At 39.2% G+C, this 21149-nt stretch overlaps 2 protein-coding genes across 3 annotated transcripts in view; one reads left to right on the top strand and one right to left on the bottom strand.

Annotated features, from left to right (window-relative positions):
• Positions 1 to 20038, bottom strand: part of l(2)k05911 (CLIP and Tryp_SPc domain-containing lethal (2) k05911) — a 38516-nt gene extending 18478 nt beyond the window's left edge. The window contains exon 1 of the mRNA XM_087350000.1: positions 19912 to 20038. Within this exon, the coding sequence (XP_087206126.1) occupies positions 19912 to 20038 (127 nt within the window). The remainder of the gene's footprint in view (positions 1 to 19911) is intronic.
• LOC110840880 (uncharacterized) overlaps positions 20018 to 21149 on the top strand; it is a 39281-nt gene continuing 38149 nt past the window's right edge. Inside the window, exon 1 of one of the 2 annotated variants that reach the window (XM_087349990.1) lies at positions 20018 to 20155. The gene's annotated coding sequence lies outside the window, so the exon portion shown is untranslated. The remainder of the gene's footprint in view (positions 20156 to 21149) is intronic. The other variant, XM_087349997.1, reaches the window with a different exon arrangement.

Below are 21149 nucleotides of genomic sequence, written 5' to 3'. Positions count from 1 at the left end.
GTAATCCTGGGGTCTCGGGTTCGATTCCCGGCGGTGCCCGAATTTATAACTTGTGTTGGGCAAGGCCGTGGTCTAGGCAACACGGAGTTTTCCTCCGTGGCATCCCAACAATTACTCCATTCACACACAGAAGAAGGCAATGGCAAACCACTTCTGGATCATCTGCCAAGAACGTATATGAACAGGTCCCAGTCCGAGAAAAGGATGGAAGGATCCTGTTCATATGGACCTGTCGTCAGACAGAACACTAAATAATAATAAAATACCTCAACCGAGATTATTTGTACCCGCGGTTAACAGCTTGCGAATATCTGAACTTTTACGCTTTACAGAGAAGTGCAAATCTTGTGCAACACATCTCCAGTACACGCTGAACCTTCTCGATGTTGATTACCAGGGATTCACGAGGCTCTCGACATACGACTTAAGTTTAATGACTCGGAACACAATGGAAGAATTCGTAAAGCCACGAGAAAGGTTGAGTCCGCTAATGTGATTTTTCCTTCCGGCAAATTAGGAAATACCATTTAGAAGTCATGATGGATATAATTCGTGTCTTGACGGAGGATATTTCGTAGGATTTCTGCAGATTCTCTAAGACTGTGATCCTTCTCCTAAATGAACACCTATAAACGTGCACTGTGTCCCAGTAGATCATCGACCATTGAAGATATTTCCTTCAAGCCATCCATGAAGTAACGCTACGTATTCAAGATGCGTGTTATGTTGGCTGAGACTTATGATAACCCCTGGTTCGACTGACGTCAATGCTAATAGAAGTTGTGATGGTTTCTTTTCAGTCATGTACAAAAATCAATTTCAAAATTTAGGTTAGGATCTAAGATTGTAGCTGCAGCGTGCAATGAGGAATCAGTTACGAGCGAACTTTTCAACTGTCTACATGAACTACCCATCCCTTTGTCAGAGCCGTTACAATGCTGAAGAGAACTCAGCGTCTGTTTTCCTTCCTTAAATTCGATTGCTACCTTAAGATCGCATTCAACAATGACAACTGAACATCTGAAGAGAACAGTGTCTTCTTTGATCGCCACCAGATGGTACTTCCCGCCTGCCTCAGCAAATACGTGGGGGGGGGGAATCTTGCCCTCTTGTTCAATCACCCTGACATCTATCAGCTAGGAACGTCGACGTCATCCCAATAAACTAACTAACTTTCTAGATGGCTTAACGAACCCGAAGGTTCATCACCGAAACAACCAAAGCCCTCCACCGGACCAACAAAATCCAGTCTCCTTCAACTCCTATCTCCCATAGATCCCGCCTGAGATTATCCTCCCATCTACGTCTAGGTCTCCCCAGCGGTCTCTTCCCCTCAGGCTTCCCAAATAGTGGACCCAACCAACTAGATGGCTTACGGAACCCGAAGGTTCATCACCGAATTAACCAAAGCCCTCCACCGGACCCTGTCCTGGGCCAACAAAATCCAGTCTCCTTCAACTCCTGTCTCCCATAGATCCCGCCTGAGATTATCCTCCCATCTACGTCTAGGTCTCTCCAGAGGTCTCTTCCCCTCAGGCTTCCTCCCGCCTGAGATTATCCTCCCATCTGCGTCTAGGTCTCCCCAGTGGTCTCTTTCCCTCAGGCTTTCCAACCAGTACCCGGTGCACACCTCTTGCCCCATCCATGCGCGCTACATGCCCAGCCCATCTCATTCTTCTTGACTTAATCACCCTGATAATTTTGGGGGAGGAGTACAGATTTTTAAGCTCATCATTATGCAGTTTTCTCCATACCCCATCGTCTTCTCTCTTAGGCCCAAATATCCTCCTCAACACCTGCAATCTTTGTTCATCCCACGCCAATAAACACCATCACCAACGTTTCCACTTTTATGAATCATTAATTATGCATATTACGTATTCTGTTTCGCGTGTATTTGGTTCACGTAACCCCATTTTTTCCGCACAAGCGATGCCAAAACAAGAGGACGAGTTGAACAGGTAAAAAAACTTTATGTAGTCTTTTTTTCGAATACTAATCTTTGTAAACGATCTGCAAATGGCGTGAGGTAATTTATAATTCCGAATGATTATAAGATTTAATTTAACGCTACTAATATATCTGAGCCGGGCGTAGCTCAGTCAGTACGTGGTGTCCGGTGTTCGACCGTCATCAAAAGTCAAATATTCTTCTACGTAAGTCGTCCTGGGCTTCCGTGCCGACAGATGCGCTTGTAATATGTGACAGTGGAATTATTTATGAAACGACTCCTTCAACTGTTTAGATAAATCTTCACATAATACGATGATCAATGCCAAGGAATGTGGAAAGAGACGGTCATAGCCTAACTTAATTTATAATGCCCTAGAGGGACTGAGGAAAACCGAGGTGAACCGGTCCCCCGGGCCGAGATTTCATGCCGGAAGCCCGTGCAGTGTTGACCTCGTGACTCCGACTTTCAGTTGTCAGCTTACGTCTGCAAACGTAACGTCACGAATTGGTCACGAGGTGTCAACGTAAGATGAATTTTCCGCTTGTTAGTTTCATGAACTGCCACCGATCTGGCGCTGTTGTTGCTCGTATAATTTTGTGCTGCTGAAACCAGGGCGTAGAATACAAAAATCGACATTCCGTTAACCGTTATTAATCCATGATTTTATTAAACTCTGTCCGTAAGAATGTAATTAACACCCATTCGCATTCTGGGAATGGATTTTTTGTCGAATGTTTTCCGTGTTCGTAGAAATGTCGCAATTAACCTGTCAGTTGTCCAGGGAGTCCTACCAACTGTGTAAAAAAATATTTCAGAATCTGTGACAGATGAATATCGATGTCCGGGAGTGAATTGAAGTAACTGGAATTGCTAATAAAGTTTTGGTAACGGACGCTCCTTCGAAATCCTGAAAGTTTTGTATCATATAATTACCTGATTGGTTACTTTAGCATTCGCTTGGTGAATAATGAACGGAATTTGGGGGATCGTATGAAGTGTATGGTGCATGAATCGGTGTTAAGTTGGTACGATCCAACCTGCCTTGCTTTGTTTCAGCTCATTGTTCTGGTTCGCTGGAACACATGTTACCAAAGTCCGCTTCTCGAACGGCTTGATTAGAGGCGAGGTATTTGAGGGCGTTGGCGGACGACGGCGAAAATGTCATTTCGAGGCAAATGTGCGAAGGGGTGCACGTGACACGATTTGGGAGCGTAAATTAATATTAATTAAAGTCGATTGGGTAAGTGTCAAGATGGAGGTTGTTCAAGATAGTCGCGAAAACACCAAAGCTACTGAATCTGAACATAATAAAAGCTTTGAGAATTAAAAAAAAAATGTTTTATATTAAGTTTATGGAAATATAAAATATAAAATGAAAGTGTATAAATCGTATTATAGAAACTTCTTTGTTATATACTTTGCCTAAAGAATTTGAGGCATTTTATAAAATTCCTACGTATTCTATAGAATACCTAGGCATTTTATAAAATGCCTGGGCATTCCATAGAATGCCTGAATTTTATATTTTGCCTACTGACTTTAGGCATTCTATACATTGCCGGATTTCATAGTTTGCCGGTGACATACACACAATCAGTGAATTAAATAATGACATTTTAATTAATAAACAATTTCACACGTCAGCATTGGCACTTGGTGAATTCGCGAAAATCTATTTTAGGTGTTCAAAATGGCCACCCCTAGCTCCGTGGCAAATTTTACGCAGGTGAGCAACTGCCACCAACATTATAATGTTCATAAATCTTTTTGGAACACCCTGTATTAGCCTACTATTCACTCAGGAACGGGCACGTGTGTGTCAAGGTCACTGAATTATGAAGGCTTCCCGATCTCCCTCCAACCATCATCACGTTAGTCGTTGTTCGGATATCATAGGCACTGTAATGCATAAAGCGATCTGAGTTACTCGGTATTTACGAACTTTACCGCTATGCGATATCAGGGAATACGATTTTAATGAGTGGAGATAATTCAGTGCTTGTTCCTTGCAGTGAATTTTTGGTCACGAGCCTTTGGCAAATCTGGCGCTGGGAAAAGTTTCAATATTATTCTTCCTTGTGGAGAAAAAACAGCTGCGATTATCGATTAATCGTATTGAAGTTAACAGTGAACTTTGTTTATTGCTGAGCTCAATACAAACAGATTTATCTGACGGAAAACCTGAAAATAAGACGCCACTCGGTAGATCTTGACATAGATGGAAGTATAATTTTAAATTTAAGCGGCCACTGGACTAAACTGGCTCAGAACAGGGATTTGTGACTGGATTTTGTGTCCACGTTGAACCGTTTGTTTCCATAAAAGGCGATGAATTTCGTCAAAGGGGACTCTGCTACAGGGAGCAGGAGATATTTTCCGACAAAGGCACATTTCCGTTGATCCACGCGCTTCAATGTCTAGAATTTTGCATGCTCCGGGCGCCGAGGACGATTGTCACGTGTTTATTGTTATTATTATTATCGCAATTTTATCTGGCGCTGTTTCCAGATATTCTTAGTCCTTTGGCTACAATTCCTGTGTTTAGTGACAAAACATTTCATGTTCCACACTTCCTGAATATCTGCGCTTACATTTCTATGTCTTAATTTCTCACATCTACCAGTAGGCAGATTTTATCTTATTTTCCTGAATGTATCTTCATGGGCTCCATGTTTTCACAGCGATGTCACATCTTCATGTTCGCTACCGACTTACGTGCGTGGGAATACAACTTTTCTGCTGTTTTAATTGAAAATGTTTTTTCGTATTGAGTTACAGTCTGTTTAAAATCTTCCCTCACTAATACGAGCTTCTTTTAACGCGTAAATGCCAGTAATTATTTAACGAAGCTCTAAAGCCGTGTATCGACTGCGCGCGGCTGCCGCGCGAAGCAATGTTAGTTGCTTTGTCTCGCAAAGTCGATACCATGTTGCCGCGCGCGGCAGAACTAACAATGCCGCGCTCGAACTTGGCGCGCGTCGAGCCAAATCGGAGCGGTTCTTTGTCCCGCGGCAAAGGGATTTCAGTGTGCTGTGCTCTCTCAGCTCACGGCTGCCGCGATCGGTGCTGGCAACCACGAACACGGTTTTAAACATAAACAAACGAACGAGTTTGCCGCGCATGAACAGCTGCGCGCGCAGTCGAGCATCTGAAGTTACTTTGTCGTTTGAGGAGCGGTAGAAATTTATCGAGTGTTATCTCCAAGTACTTCTGGGAGGGGGCAGGCACGGAAATCCCCGAGAAAATCAACTCAGTGGGGTTTTTATCACTCCGGAGCCCGTCTGCGTTACGAACACGAATAGATTTTACCTTACAAAAAAAAAAGACCGAAATGTTCTTTGTGTCGTCTGGCTTATAGTTTATTGTACCCTGGGAGGGGATACACTGCGCATGCGCGCAGAGCAATAGACTCGTTCGTTGTCTTTGTGTTCAGAAACGTGGACATACATCAGAAGAGAGTGCGCTGGGCTGTCCACGAGGAACCTGTTCGTGCTCTGTGGAGGCTGGCGTTGCAAAATCGATTGCAGCAGCCAGCAATCCATTAACGACTGTAAAACACGTCAACACTTTCCGGCACCTGGCAGTTTCGAAGCCAAACCACATTCCCTCGCCTAAGGAACAGGTTATTTAGTATCAAAAACACCGAGTAAAGGCCCCGCACGTCACAGATGTTGTGGATCTTTCTCTGCGGAGTGGTGGGGGTGGGTAAACTTCGGAAAGAGAAATGGACCAGCTCGCCAGTCTGACTGATTCTCACGTCTTCTTCACACGAAAGATTTTTTTTGAAACGGGTTTTCTCTCACTTCACAGAATGAGAAATTAACACTTTGAAACAGAAGCTCGTCTACATAATACTTAAGCGTTCGGTCCGTACCGCGAAGAAAACACAACTCTTCACCATTACAAGGATCAACTTGTTAACGCTGTTTAAGGAAATAATAGATATTTATTCTGATAATTAATTAACCATTTAGAGCAGAGACTCGTTCAAATAATATGTAAGAATTCAGTCCGTACCGCAAGGAAAACACAAGACTTTACCATTACAAAGATCATTTTTGATGCTGTGATATTAAATAATCGACGATTTATGCCGAGAATAATCCTCAAAAGCTATAAATATTTACTCTTTGTTAAAGCAGCTGGTACGTATAGCTACTACTCGAATTTAAAGGTTTAAATGCCTCATGCTGTGGATATTTTCCTTCAAGAACCTTGACTCGCAAATCTTCGTCTGAAACTACATTTTTCGTCATCAATACTCACGTGTCCTAAGACATACATTTGTTCGTCAACGAGTCGTAAACCTCGCGTGATGTTTGACAAATTGTCAATGACGATAGTGCGAATGTTAATTCATTCTCCTTATACAGGGTGTTCCTAAAAAGATGCTTCGGTTTTAATTTCACACAGTTACCTAACTACACAGCGAATATCATTGTCTTTGGTGTCTCTGAGTTCGTAAGTCTTGAGAGAATGTGCTGCCACTAATGTTGGGTGTGCTTAATAAAAGTTCTGGCTACAGAGCGTTGTCTTATTATTTCCCTGGATGGGTCGGATATGGGAGATCCTGGACACTCTCCAGTAGATATGAAGCCGTGCAGTTATATTATTATGGGGCTTTCTTATAGATACAGTCCACAAAATCATTCTGCACACAATCTAAGAAATGCAACAACAACTTTTATCAACAGCCGTCATCGCCAACGAAGAAACTCTAACTGCAATTGTGCGAAATTTGCGACGTCGATTGCAGATGGTCTTGGACGCTGATGGTGGACATATTGGAAATGCATTTAACGTGATTTTTAATCTACCAAGACTTCTGAAGTCAGAGACACCAAATACAGCGATGGTTGCCATGTAGTTAGGTTATTACGTGCAATTAAAATCTCAGCGTATTTTTAGCAACACCCTGTATGATTGTATAACTCCATTCATCACTCAGAAAACAGGACTGAAACTCAGAATGCGGTTATTTAGTCTAAAAATATATTTGACAGGTTTGTTACCATAAATTACTATTGAACTCTCGCATTCACATGCATTAGCGTGCTTACCATTCCAGAACGCTAATTAAGGCAATGCCTTTAGAGAGTCAGACCAGTTTTTCCGCACGTCTTATCTAGGTAACAAAACTCTCGAGAACGGATTCGCCGATTTGTGCCAAACCTGGTACGCTCATTTCTCGAAACACGTGAGAGATTCTATAAATGTAAAAGCTCCGGAAAGGTGTCCTGGGTTCGAAATCCGGCGACGGTCGTTTCTGTATCTTAGAAACTCAATATGATAGAAGAACGTGATGAAGAACCTCGTTGTTTGTTTCGACGATTACGAAACAGGAATACAAGTCACAAATCCGAAAACTGCCCTGTGTTAGGTTAGTCTCGGTGAATATTTTGGGTTTGGGATGACGATATAAAAAGTTTTCTAAAATGTTCTGCGATACGTGTCTAATGATCAGACCTGCGACAAATTTTACTGAAAAGGAGGCACGCACGTTCGGCGAAGTTCGTATGAGCCACTGTTGCACTCGGCTTTCCTCGGCCTTGCTCGTGAAGTGTACTCAAGCTCGCTTCGTGAGTCTGACGACGTTCTGTAAGATCACTGCCCTGACTCTCGTCATTAATTAATGTTTCTTGAGATAATTTACGCTAAAAAAAAAAGACTATCACGTCCACATCTCCGCAGACGGCTGGAATGTGGCATGTATATTTTTTCCTTCATTAAATTAATCCTCAGGCCAATAAAGGGAACAATTTTCATAAACGACTCAGGACATACGAGACCTTATTTGAGACGAGATTCGTTTATTTGAAAGGTGAGACGAAGTTTGCGTAATTAAAGAACGTTTTACGTCAAAGTACCTCGACATTTTCTTTACATGCAACTAAAATATCTGGTTGAAGTTAAGCGTATAGTAATTTCAAGTTGTGTTATTCCATTGTGGAAGGAAAATAAGTTGTTAGAAAGGCTTAAAACTTGTAGCTACAAACGCAAATTAAAAGATGTCAGTGGTTCCGGAGAATTTGACGTAAATACGGAAAGGAAGTTTATATTTTGGCTTTATTCTAAATATTTCCTTTATACACGCTTTATTATTATTATTATTATTATTTAATGTTCTGTCTGACGACAGGTCCATATGAACAGGATCCTTCAATCCTTTTCTCTTCTCGGACTGGGACCTGTTCATATACGTTCTTGGCAGATGATCCAGAAGTGGTTTGCCATTGCCTTCTTCTGTGTGTGAATGGAGTAATTGTTGGGATGCCACGGAGGAAAACTCCGTGTTGCCTAGACCACGGCCTTGCCCAACACAAGTTAAAAATTCGGGCACCGCCGGAGATCGAACCCGAGACCCCAGGATTACAAGGCCAGCATTCTAACCGCTAGACCACCGTGATTATACCCGGTCTACATTTGAGATAAGTTTGATTAAGACATTGTTTATTCAACTTGAATTAGTTACGCTTAAGATGGGTCTGTGGTAGCTGAATGTAATGTTTTATAGGTAACAACAATGCCGAGTAAACACGACGTTCCCTAAGTAACCAGAAAACGTTATTATAAAAAGGCCAAATGAAACCACGAATGAGTGGAAATAAATTTTAAAAAATAAACACCATCTTCTGATTCGCGATTTCCAAAGCGAAGCATTCCATTGATACAGACAATTCAGAATGCCATTACATGGGAGCGTTTTACACGTACGGAATTTAATACGACAAGTTTCAATCAAGCGCATTTTAATTAGCTGATCTATTTTCATGAGTGGTGTAATTAATTAAGGGCAAATGAGACTATTGTACAGTTCTCTTCTCCTTAATAAATAATAGACTTTATTTAAATTATATTTATGAATGAGGCTACTGTCCATTGTACACCGCAAACCCCTCCCCCAGCAGAATACCAGATCAGTAATTCGTTTGTTAAGTTTAAACCCGCGCTTGTGGTCCCCAGAATAATGTTAAGCTTCGATTAAGAATGGTGGATATAATTTCGTGATTGGTTCCAGGAAAATAACTTCTGAGCGCCGTGTATTTATTAATTTTTATTTTTTAAGGCGTGAGACAGCCCTCGTTTATCCGGAGTTCAGGTCTGTGCAGTGATTGGTCCATTGTCACTCAAAAATACGCCTGTCAAATGTTTTCGTGTAGACGCACTTTCGCACGAAAATAACTTTTGAGCGCCGTGTAAATATTTTTAGCAGCGTAAATTTCCTTTATGTGGTCAGGGGACACTTGAAACGCTCTTGTTAATCAGCCCTTTTGTTATCTGCACGTAAAATATCATTTGATACACGTGGATCGCCATATTAACAAAACATCGATACATCGATATATCGATAGAGAAATAAAGTCGATATAGCTTCCCTGGCACGCTTGATGAGTGTATCGATTCTTATCGTTATGTGAAGTTTAACAGCGCCGTTCAGACGCCAGAGAAGTTCAACAGACAGACGCTAGAGCGTCATGACCACATAAAAGTTACCTTTTCAGACACAAGGGTGCATGGAATTATTGCCCAAAAAATTCAGTGGTTAATTTTACGTTTTCAGGGATGTTTGAAGAAGCGATCATAGCCCATACGAGAACATTCCTGCTTCTTAAGCGAGAAGTCCCGGGTTCAAATCTCGGGCTGGAGACTGGCTGGGGTTTTCTTTCGTGGTTTTTCTCAGTCCCTACGGGTAAATGCCGGGATAGTATCTTTAATTTTGTCATAGTCCGAGCTAATGAAAACGCGTTTTTAAATATAATATAAATAAATAAAACTAAGTAAAATAATTAGTTTAGAAAATTCGGCATAAAGATTAAATTCTCTACTAAAGAATAATTGCAATACAAGAACACCATGTTAGGTATAAGTGGATGGAAGTAAGTTCTTTGCCTTCGATAGATATAAACAGTCTATTTTTAGACGCAAATCTCTTCAAACACTCTAAATATTTTGTACTTTATTATGATATTAATAAAAGTAAAAGTTTTCGAGAGAAATTATCCACGTACGTCCCATTCTCTGCATGAAACGTGGTAAGACTAAAAACACTGTGTACGATGGAAGCCATTCGTAGGGAAACACAGATCATAAGGGAATAATAGCAAATGACGAAATATTATAACCAGATGCTGACGAACTCGTTACAAACCGCAGAAGTCAAGGTCTCAACATGTAACATCCAAAAACAAACGAACTGAGACTTTCTGATGATCACGTGCACAGGCTTATTGTCGATGTGTTTAACCTCTTAGAGCGCAGTGGTAAGTATACGTACCACCTACTTTAAAACTCATTATTTATGCGTGTTGTGTGCGCCTGATATGATTATCGTTGTAAGCAGCGATCATTTCCTTAAACAGCGTTAACCATTTGATCTTCGTAATGGTGAAGTGTTGTGTTTTCTTCGCGGTACGGGCTGGAATTTTAAATATTATTTGGAAGAGCTTCTATTTCGATTGGTTAATTAATTATCAGAATAAATATCTATTAATTCGTTAATCAGCGTTAACCAGTTGATCTTAGTAATGGTGAAGTGAATTTTTAATTTATTTTTTAAGAGTTTCGACTTGTGTTGTTCACTGGATTTGAAATATTTTAAAAATGTGAGATTTGAAATTCTCACAGCGTCGAATTTCAAGATGGCTGTCTTCTGGATTTTTGCGTAGTGAATGCAATGTAGCAGACGTTTATCGACGTTTCAGAGGTGCTTTCCTCATTCATCACCAGTGCGGTGAGAGTTTTTACTGTTTAAGGAACCAGTAAGCGCCTCTGAAACGTCGGTAAACGTCTCCGAGACAGTCCAGAAGCCGTCTTTTTCTTGTGGACACATCTGATATGATGTCCGGCAGCTAGTGGCACCTGTTACAGAAAGATGGCTGGTGTCGTGACTCGACCCGCTGTCCGCCACTGCTCAGACCGGTTGGCATTCACACTGTGGCCACGCCCATCCGCTAACCTGACCTTCATCCTCTCCCACAATGCTCGGTCAGCGTCCGACCGAACCTTCGCCATATCGCCCGCCTCTCAGCAAAACACTGAGGTCCATTATGTACCATCCTCGCAGTTTCAAGCGAAAATACGTTCTAAAAATCGTCTGCTAGCCTCGTCTTTCGAAATTCATTCTTCGTTTGTTTTAATTTCTCTGTGATTTTGCTGTTTAATTATTAGACACAAATTAACTTCTGTTGAGAAATTTCGTGACAGAACTAAGCGATAAAATACCCTAGCGTCTTCTGCATTTACATTGTCGCCTCACTAAATATTCGCCCTGAAAATGGCAACGGTAATGTCTGCCGAAACGTTGGATAATTAATACTCAACATTCGACGCTGCTCACAGCCGAAAGCCTAAATCTTTCATTGTCAAAGGATACATTGTCATTGCGATAGTTTTAAAATTACGTAACGATATTCAAATGTATTTCAAGTCATCTTCATTTTGCACTGCATTCTGATGGTAGAAATATGTACTAAAATTTGATACTTTAACGCTCAAATGTGTTGAGGACTACATAACATGATTTGCCCACTGAGTTTCGTTAAATAATCGTATTGTCGAAAAATATTCGGTGTAACGATGCGGTATGTCTGGTCTCAGTTGTTTCCGCGACGAGCTTGTTCTGGTATTTATGTGGAATTAAGATTTTATTTGAAGGATAAGAACCAAAATCGCCCAAACATTTATGGTGTAGATTGTTAATAACCACATTTAATCGAATCCCATTCTGTAGTTTCGGACATAAAATGTGTGGGCTAACAGATTATGATACGACAGCCCAAATATGCGTTTATTTTAAGCTTTTAGTAAATTATCGAAATAAAAACTCCCTGAAGAGACCAGAATTCGTCTGTAATTACTATATACCCTTTCTGTATCATACAGAATAAGTCAATAATCCGCCAGTCACGTGTTAATGAAATGCATTATCGTCAGGTTATAAGTATGAGAATGTTAATCGACCGGTGGGTAAATGAAGGCTCTTCGATTATCTAAGATCGATCTAAGATCGATTTATGGCAGACAAAATGGCGACGGTTGTGTGTTCTGCGTAAAGACTGATAAATAAATTCAAAAAGAGGCAGTTATTTTTTTTAAAAAAATGTTAATTATTTTGAGACACATGCAAATAGGGATTATGATGAAAAGTTTTAATTCTGATCACACAGAAAATTATTAAAAAAAAAACAGGAAATTATACGAATGGCCATATAATGACAAATAATATAAAATATTCAGTGTATTACACATTATATTATTATTGATTGTGGGACTGAAATAAAAAAAGTATTCTGACAAACGTGTTTTAATTAATAACACATACTGGTATGTTCCAGTTTAAAATATAAATTTTTACATGTAGTTACCAAATATTTTCATGAATATTATAAAATAAATTAATATCAGTGTATATTTCGATAGACTTCAATATTTCTAGCATGTTATTATATTAATTATTATGGTTATTATATTAATTATTATGGTTATTATATTAATTATTATGGTTATTATATTAATTTACTTCAGATACAAATTCGCCGTTGCTCAGCTGACCGCATTACACAAATACACCAATCCGAGAGAGAAAGACAGATGTATTCCTTGTATTCGTTACATATTTACAAAAATATCAAAGAATTTTTGAAATACAGCATAAATATTTCATGTTAATTAATATCAATACGAGATGCGATCGGAAGGTTTCCAGACTGCGCGTATAAAAACCCGTACACTTATCTCAGGTATTAAATTCATCCATCACCCTCGAAGTAGTTCCCCTGGGAGTGAACACAACGATCCCAGCGCCGCTGCCAAGCCTGGAAGCATCCCTGGAAATCTTTCTTTGTCAGCCTGTCAAGCACCATCTGCGATTCTGCCTGAATCTCTTCTATCGTCTCAAATATCCTTCCATTTAGCTGAATTTTCATCTTTGGGAAGAGGAAGAAGTCACACGGAGCTTAGAAAGGAAGTTGGGGTCGGTTCTTGCAAGATCTTTGAGCTCCTGACAAACGAGAAGTCGATTCTGCTTCTGGTCCTCAGACAGGATGCGTCGCATGTGGAGTTCTTCCTTTAGAATCAGCTGACAGGTCCCATAGCCTATCCCAACAATGTCGCACAAGTCGTTGATGGTACGACGTCGATCTTCGTGAATGGCCTGCCGAATCTTCGTAACATTTTCGGGCGTTGTGCTCGAAGATGGTCGTCCAGAACGCTCGTCATCATCGACAGAGGTTCGGCCATTTTTAAAAGGTGAATGCCACACAAAAGTTTGTGCACGACCCATTGCGGACCCCCCAAATGCTTGCTTTAGCATTTCATAGGTTTCCGTAGCCGTTTTGGCGAGAGATTCAGGCAGAATTGCAGATGGTGCTTGACAGGCTGACAAAGAAAGATTTCCAGGGATGCTTCCAGGCTTGGCAGCGGCGCTGGGATCGTTGTGTTCACTCCCAGGGGAACTACTTCGAGGGTGATGGATGAATTTAATACCTGAGATAAGTGTACGGGTTTTTATACGCGCAGTCTTGAAACTTTCCGATCGCACCTCGTATAGGTTAAAATAATAACACATTAATACACGTCAGTTAGCAGAAATGAATTAAACCCATGTTTCACGTCACGTGCCAATTATTTGTACGCAGAGTCGTTTTGTTTTGATTTCGATTTGAGTTTCGTGTCAAGGAAGATCAAAAATGACAGACCGGAAATGACTAAAATTAAGTTCGCCCCGACATCTGTTTGGGAAGTTCTCGACATTAAACATGACGACGGACTTGAAATGACCCCCATCTATACTCGTCCCCACGTACTTCGTGGCAAAGGACACATAAATATAGGAAGGCGTTAACCAGTTTAATAAAATGTGTAACACTTTTCCGTTCCTCTGAGTTGGTTTCCTGTTTTCTTCTCGTCTAAGAACAGACTCTGCATATAAATGTATTTATTTTATACGTTCTTGAGGGAGGGAGGGAGGGAGGGGGGTCTGTCCTTCCGTCCGTACGCTGTTTTCCTTTTGAAACCATTTAACGAGCGTCCATTTTATTACCGCTGAATTTTATACGTCAACTCTCCGTTAGCATTTGTTTCGGTTCGAACCGGTTGACTATAAAACCGAAGGTAAAATTAAATATCTTCGCTTTTATCAGAAACTCTTCATTGTACGAGCAATTTGTGCGTAATATAGAGTACCACAGAGATCATTAAAGCTTGCAAATCTTCATTTAACATGTGCTCCTACGTGTAGAATATTTTACGAAGAGAAGGTAAAATCAGTCACTCACTTTAAATTACGTGAATTATATCTTTATTGCTAAAAAAATACATAGATTCGTATATAAATGCTGATAAAGCAAGTAACTAGTGACATTTTAAATAACTTTAGTTAAAGAGGTAATTGAAAAGTAAGTGTCGTCAACTTTGTAAAAATAAAAATACCCATTAACGATTTAAGTGTTATGCCAAATGACTTTATAGTACAGCATCGAAACGACTTATAAGAAATCATTTAAATAAAGGCGTTAAAGCTGTTTCAGAGATAATGTTAAAACTACATTATATAATAAAAGACATCCAGTTATAGATAAATAAATTACCCGTCAAGAATGAAGGTATAATCTGAAATGGTACGAAAACACATTTATATTTCCTTTAATTAAAATTATAATACGATTTAACGTGACGCAAACAGCTTTTAACAATCTTAAAACTTTGCATACCGTGTAGTGTATTGGAATATAAAAATAATCATACAAAAACAAACTGTTTACATTATAAATGACATTGTGCCAAAAGCGTTTCGACCTCAAGAGGTCATCATCAGTAGCAAAAGGGGAATTAATTCATATAATATAATAATTATAATTTGATAAATTATAAGATTTACGTCAGCCATAAATAAACAGGTATGTAAAATCGAAAGGAAATGCGATTTAAAATTGGAAAATATTCCAAATTGTACAACATTTAAGCTTTTCTTTATGATAACAGTGTTCTAAAGGAACCGCCCTGATGATGGAGGCGGCAAGCACCTCTGAAATGCATCTTATTTCCGCGTGTGGAAGGAAGTGTTGAGAGGGCATCGCCCCACATTATCATTGCTGCATCAAAGATCAGGCTAATGCAGCGGTAGAAACTCGCTTCAAATCACGACCGCTCTGCTAAATGAGGTTTCTGTGTTTTAATTACTTGTTCCCAAATTTCGTGATGTTACACTGAATTGGCCCTCTGGCGCGGAAGTGACTGAAGTCAGTGACGTATCACGACATTCGCTGTTAGGGCTAAGAAATAACATCAAAATACCAGTGAGGAAAGCCGTCACCTTCTGAATACACGTCTTGAGATTTACCATCGTTACAGCCTGCTCCGTGTGAACCCAAATGGACGTGGTAACTTTCATTTCTAATATTCAAAGTATCATAATCCATCTCGAATCATTAACCCTTTGGAGAAAAGTGGTAATCATATGTACCAGCTGCGTTAACTGTCAATAATTGTATTTGTTTTTGTTTTAGTTTTCAAAACTGTAACCAGCGATTATTTCCTTAAACAGCGTTAACCAGTTGATCTTTGTAATGGTGAAGAGTTGTGTTTTCTTCGCGGTACGGACTGAATTCTTAAATATTATTTGAACGAGTCTCTGCTCCAAATGGTTAATTAATTATCAGATTAAATTATATTATTTCCTTAAACAGCGTTAACCAGTTGATCTTTGTAATGGTGAAGAGTTGTGTTTTCTTCGCGGTACGGACTGAATTCTTTAATATTATTTAAACGAGTCTCTGCTCCAAATGGTTAATTAATTATCAGAATAGATTATATTGTTTCCTTAACAGCGTTAACCAGTTGATCTTTGTAATGGTGAAGAGTTGTGTTTTCTTCGCGGTACGGACTGAATTCTTAAATATTATTTGAACGAGTCTCTGCTCCAAATGGTTAATTAATTATCAGATTAAATTATATTATTTCCTTAAACAGCGTTAACCAGTTGATCTTTGTAATGGTGAAGAGTTGTGTTTTCTTCGCGGTACGGACTGAATTCTTTAATATTATTTAAACGAGTCTCTGCTCCAAATGGTTAATTAATTATCAGAATAGATTATATTGTTTCCTTAAACAGCGTTAACTAGTTGATCTTTGTAATGGTGAAGAGTTGTGTTTTCTTCACGGTACGGACTGAATTCTTAAATATTATTTGAACGAGTCTCTGCTCCAAATGGTTAATTAATTATCAGATTAAATTATATTATTTCCTTAAACAGCGTTAACCAGTTGATCTTTGTAATGGTGAAGAGTTGTGTTTTCTTCGCGGTACGGACTGAATTCTTTAATATTATTTGAACGAGTCTCTGCTCCAAATGGTTAATTAATTATCAGAATAGATTATATTATTTCTTTAAACAGCGTTAACGAGTTGATCTTTGTAATGGTGAAGAGTTGTGTTTTCTTCGCGGTACGGACTGAATTCTTAAATATTTAGACGAGCTTCGGGTTCAAATGATTAATATTACAAAATAAATCACTGTGAAATCTGTGATTTGCTAAGAAACGTATAACGAGGTAGTATTGAAAGCGTCAGTAGTAATGGCCGCACACAAGTTGAACAGGTGAGCCAACCATCTAGTTGAATTGTACTCGGGCGTTACCACCAGTCGGGTTTTTGAAGGTAAACTAAGTATGACACGTGACTACGTGTAAAGTTTGTAGAAGAAAAACGTTTTTTTTGTTAAGTTATTTAAATGCCTTCTACTTGCAGACATTACGAAGCGAAGTGCTAACACGTGATGTTAATTGAGGGTAGGTTATGGTAATTTGTCATACTTGGGAAGGGGGCACTGCTCCACGCAAACAGGCTGTTTGGATGTTGACATTTAGCAACAAATCTGCAAAGTAGAAGCTGAAGTTGCCGTTTATCAAAAGCTCCACGCTTCATAGTACTAAAATGGGAAGTTACGTTTAAGAATTCAGTCCTTACCGCAAAGAAAACAACACTTCAGCATTACAAAAATAATTTTTTTATGGTTTTTACGGAAATAATCCATTAAGCTGAAATTGGTTAAAATTGTTACTTGGTGCAGTTAGTAAAAGCCTTCAGTTTCTATCGGATAGGGGCCTCGGTGGCCCTACGTCGATGTGGACGTAACGTTAAGAATTGAACTCCGGCCGTCGACTTCGTCAGCCGAGATTTTGCTTCTTACCTATCGGAGCCCCACAGACACAACTAAAGTCTAACTCACGTGTTTCAAACAAAAATTCCTTTGGTCTGAAGATTTCTTTTCTGGTTGTGTTTGAATAAGAGAATTCTGTGTAGGGATTTCAACGCCAGAACAAGCGAGGAACTTTAGATGCCAGCAGAGAATCAGGTCCATTCAGCATTACCAAAGTGCACAAACAATCAAAAAAGATTTGTTTCTCTCAGAAATTAAAGTGGGCCAGTGTTTGGCGAACACGTGGGTCAATTAAGAGCCTCAGTTCGGATGAAATCGGACGACAGCCGATATTTGGTGGAGAGACAAACAAGGAAATGTGCGTTTGCCATAAAATAGAACGTAACCAGTATCGTGCTAGATCTTAAACAACAGAACATTTGCTGTGGGGAAACGAATATGATTGGGTATTTAACGACGATGTATTAGGTTAGGTTAGTTTAGTTTAGTGTAATTGCGTCATATTGTGAATATTATATCAATTATTTATTTTAATCCGTCTGATCACAATATAATTTTATTTAAAATTTCTTATAATTAAGATAATAAAATATCATTCATGTTCCTTATCGATTGATCGATTTACATTTCGGAACATTTACACAACATGTTTCGGTTTTCATAAAACCATCATCAGGTGTAAAATATATCTAAGAGCTTAAAACTCAATTATGATTTCTGTAGTTTTTTGGTGATGTTTCATTATATTTGTTTTTCCATATTTGGGCGAAGGTCAGTATTGACCCACGCCTATTCGAAGACACTAGTACTTCCGGACATATCGGGACACTCACTCCTACATCTTTGGCCGATATGTACATCTAATAACATTTAAGAAAAAACAACACCTTCGCCCAAAAATGGAAAAAACAAACGTAATGAAACATCACCAAAAAACTACAGAAATCATAATTGAGTTTTAAGCTCTTAGATATATTTTACACCTGATGATGGTTTTATAAAAACCGAAACATGTTGTGTAAATGTTCCGAAATGTAAATCGATCAATCGATAAGGAACATGAATGATATTTTATTATCTTAATTATAAGAAATTTTAAATAAAATTATATTGTGATCAGACGGATTGAAAATAAATAATTAGTTTAGTTTAGTTAGGTTAGGTTAGGTTATTCAATTTCAACTGACGTTTTACGTTTGTATACGGCATTACCATAACGCCAGACTGGAAAGACTGGGGAAAATCAAGAAATATATTAGAATTAAGCAACTCCATGCAGAAATTTGAAGCTTGTACCACTATGACACAAGTAAGACTCGTTACCACTGGGTTAATTAGTTAGGTTATGGAAGGGTACACGACAATGTGACGTCATATCCATCAGCAAAAACCAAAGTGTTTGTTGAAGTGCTAACGTCCTCTCAATGGCTCCTCTCTGACATTCGACCTCCTGAGTGTGCAGTTCAATAATAATAATAAGTCACTCAGGAAATATTTGGCCAACATTTCGGGCGAACACGACCTCATGAAACTTCAGAAAACCGCCATTTTAGGATCTTCATACATCATTCGAAAGACGCTTTCGTAAAATATGTAATCATCTCTAAAAATAAAACTATATAATATATGTAACACGTATTAAAAACAAAATGTATTTCGGAAATATCTGCTGCACTATGTACCTCAGGGACAAGGTTTTTCTCGGGTACGTGGAAGTAAATATCATGTAAAGTGGTGAATAGATGGGATATAATAATAATAAATTATTAGTGTTAGTGTTACAAGTGTCATCTCTACTAGGTGGGACGTGACTACGCCCCAAGCCATGAAGACGTATGGGGTTATGGAGGTCCAGTTCCATACACTTCTAACCTCGGTACTAAGTTGAGGTGACTTTGCACTCTAACGCCCCGAGACATGGCGCCCCAGCATCCGTTGGATAGGAGGCTGTGTGGACCCAATCTCCGTCCGAGAACAATCGACGTTTCTCCAATACAAAATAAATAACAATAACATTGTAGCAGTTATGACAGCAGCAATGCTGGTTTATTCACGATGGCTCCATCCTGAGGGCTGAAGTGACGATGCCTGGAATCGGAGGGATTAAATAAGGCGTCAGGAAAGGAAGTCTCAAGGACATTGTCAAATCAGGACGGAATTCCAGCCCACAGCCCCCCCAAAAACCCAGAAGAACTTCAACGTGATCGTCGTAACACCCGTGAAGACTGCAAATGTCATAATAGCTAACAACTCTGATTTATTCCTCAACTGAAAAGAGCCTACCACACGCAGACACTAATAAAACACACAACACTAATAAAATATACTGAAATGGAACACGTCAGAACAAAATACAGTTAATCAGATTGTCAATCTAGACACTTCTACGTATAAAGTGTCCTGAGAGGAGACAGAATTTTTTTCCAAATACGTAAAAAAATGCATTTTTCGCTTACTGAAAGAACGTGTCTTAGTGAACTACTTGTTTGCCTTGCAGGCTCGTAGATACAAACAGCGACCTTGATAGAATGACAGCTTATTTTTAACTTTGAAAATAAACATCAGAGATTAATAAAATATCGAGATGTCGTCTTGAATAAATTATTCTAAAATGAGAACATAATTGGGTAAAATATCGATCTCAGAATATCAGTTGTTTTGTAACTTTGTTTCTAATTTAGTAACAATCTCGTCTAATCTGTTCTGTTTGCAACAACAGGGGTTAGATGTTTCAAAATTTGCGTTCCCTCAGTGTTACTCCGCGTTTTATTTCCGTCCATTTACAGTACCAGAACTGACCCTCGATCACTACGGTGTCGTCGTATTCCTCAGGACGGCCTCCTCGCGTCAGGATCTGCTGTCGTGGGTCGTGCTCCTCGACTAGGGCGCCGCCCAGTGCGGCCAGGAACAACACTCGCCACAACATGGCAACTTGAACTACAGGCCGGCCACTTCGCAAGCCTCTTTTAAGTGTGGCAGGCCTGCCACGTGGAGACACCAACCCGCGACCAGTTACCTAGGGTCATCAACACGGAATTCGCAGGTACAGTCAGCCACAGCAAGATGATGCTCCAGTTCTTAACTCCTTCTTCCGTCTAGCCTGTCAGACGATCGATCGATAGATCGATCCATCACTCGCAGTTATCTGTTTCATCTATCGAACCTCGATTCATTTTATTCGTATTATTTGCCAACTGACACACACATTAATTTATTTCTTTTTTCCAACTTCAGTTTCGCAGTCAACATTCTTTCTTCAGAGACCTTACATTAAGCGTGTCTCAAAGTTTTGTGTCTGAAACCCACAAATACCGTTTATATTCGAAACAATATTTTAAGGTTATGTAATCGTCGTGTCATTGTTTTTCTGTTCTAAGCTAATAGTATTTAAACAAGATAACTGAATTTTTTAATATTCTATATGAATTTCCTGCGTTTTGCATCCGGAATTCTCTCCCAGTTCTTAATAATGTTATATCAACAATGCCGGACGAGTGAACATAAACGCCATTGTTGTTGGGGTCTTGACATTTTCATGGTGATAAATCTTTGGGAAAAAAAAATTCACAGAGATATTAACGCTATTATTGTGTAAAAATAATATAAAAATAATAACAGTTAAAAGTTAGGTTATGTGATCTTAATTTACGTTGTGGTTTAAAAAATACTGCATTCTTAAATCTTGTCTCATGCCATTTTGTATATCGACCTAAAAATTGTTTATGAGAATTTTAGGTTAGAAAATGGTTACAAATTAATATTGGAGGTTATGTGGTTGTGTTAGAAGTCTACACTGGAGATTAATAACCAAGTTAAATTGCGTTAGGGAATCTGGCGTCATGAGTTCATCCCAGGATGCATTTCTTTTTAACTTCTCTTGAAGCACGCGTATAAAATGCTGTGACGAAGTTGTTCACTTCAGACATTTAGGTTAGGTTGTGTATTTTCATGATTAAGTATCTTAAGGCGCCGGATTTGAATTCTCGGGCTACGGATTCGGCGAATTGCTGTTATTCTTAAGAGCCTCGAGTATGAAA

Source organism: Zootermopsis nevadensis, unplaced genomic scaffold (genome assembly GCF_977971745.1).
Source record: "Zootermopsis nevadensis isolate Lab colony 2312 unplaced genomic scaffold, Znev_1.0 Znev_ptg000017l, whole genome shotgun sequence".
Classification (NCBI taxonomy): Eukaryota; Metazoa; Arthropoda; class Insecta; order Blattodea; family Termopsidae; genus Zootermopsis; species Zootermopsis nevadensis.
This window is presented reverse-complemented; position numbering and strand designations above follow the sequence as displayed.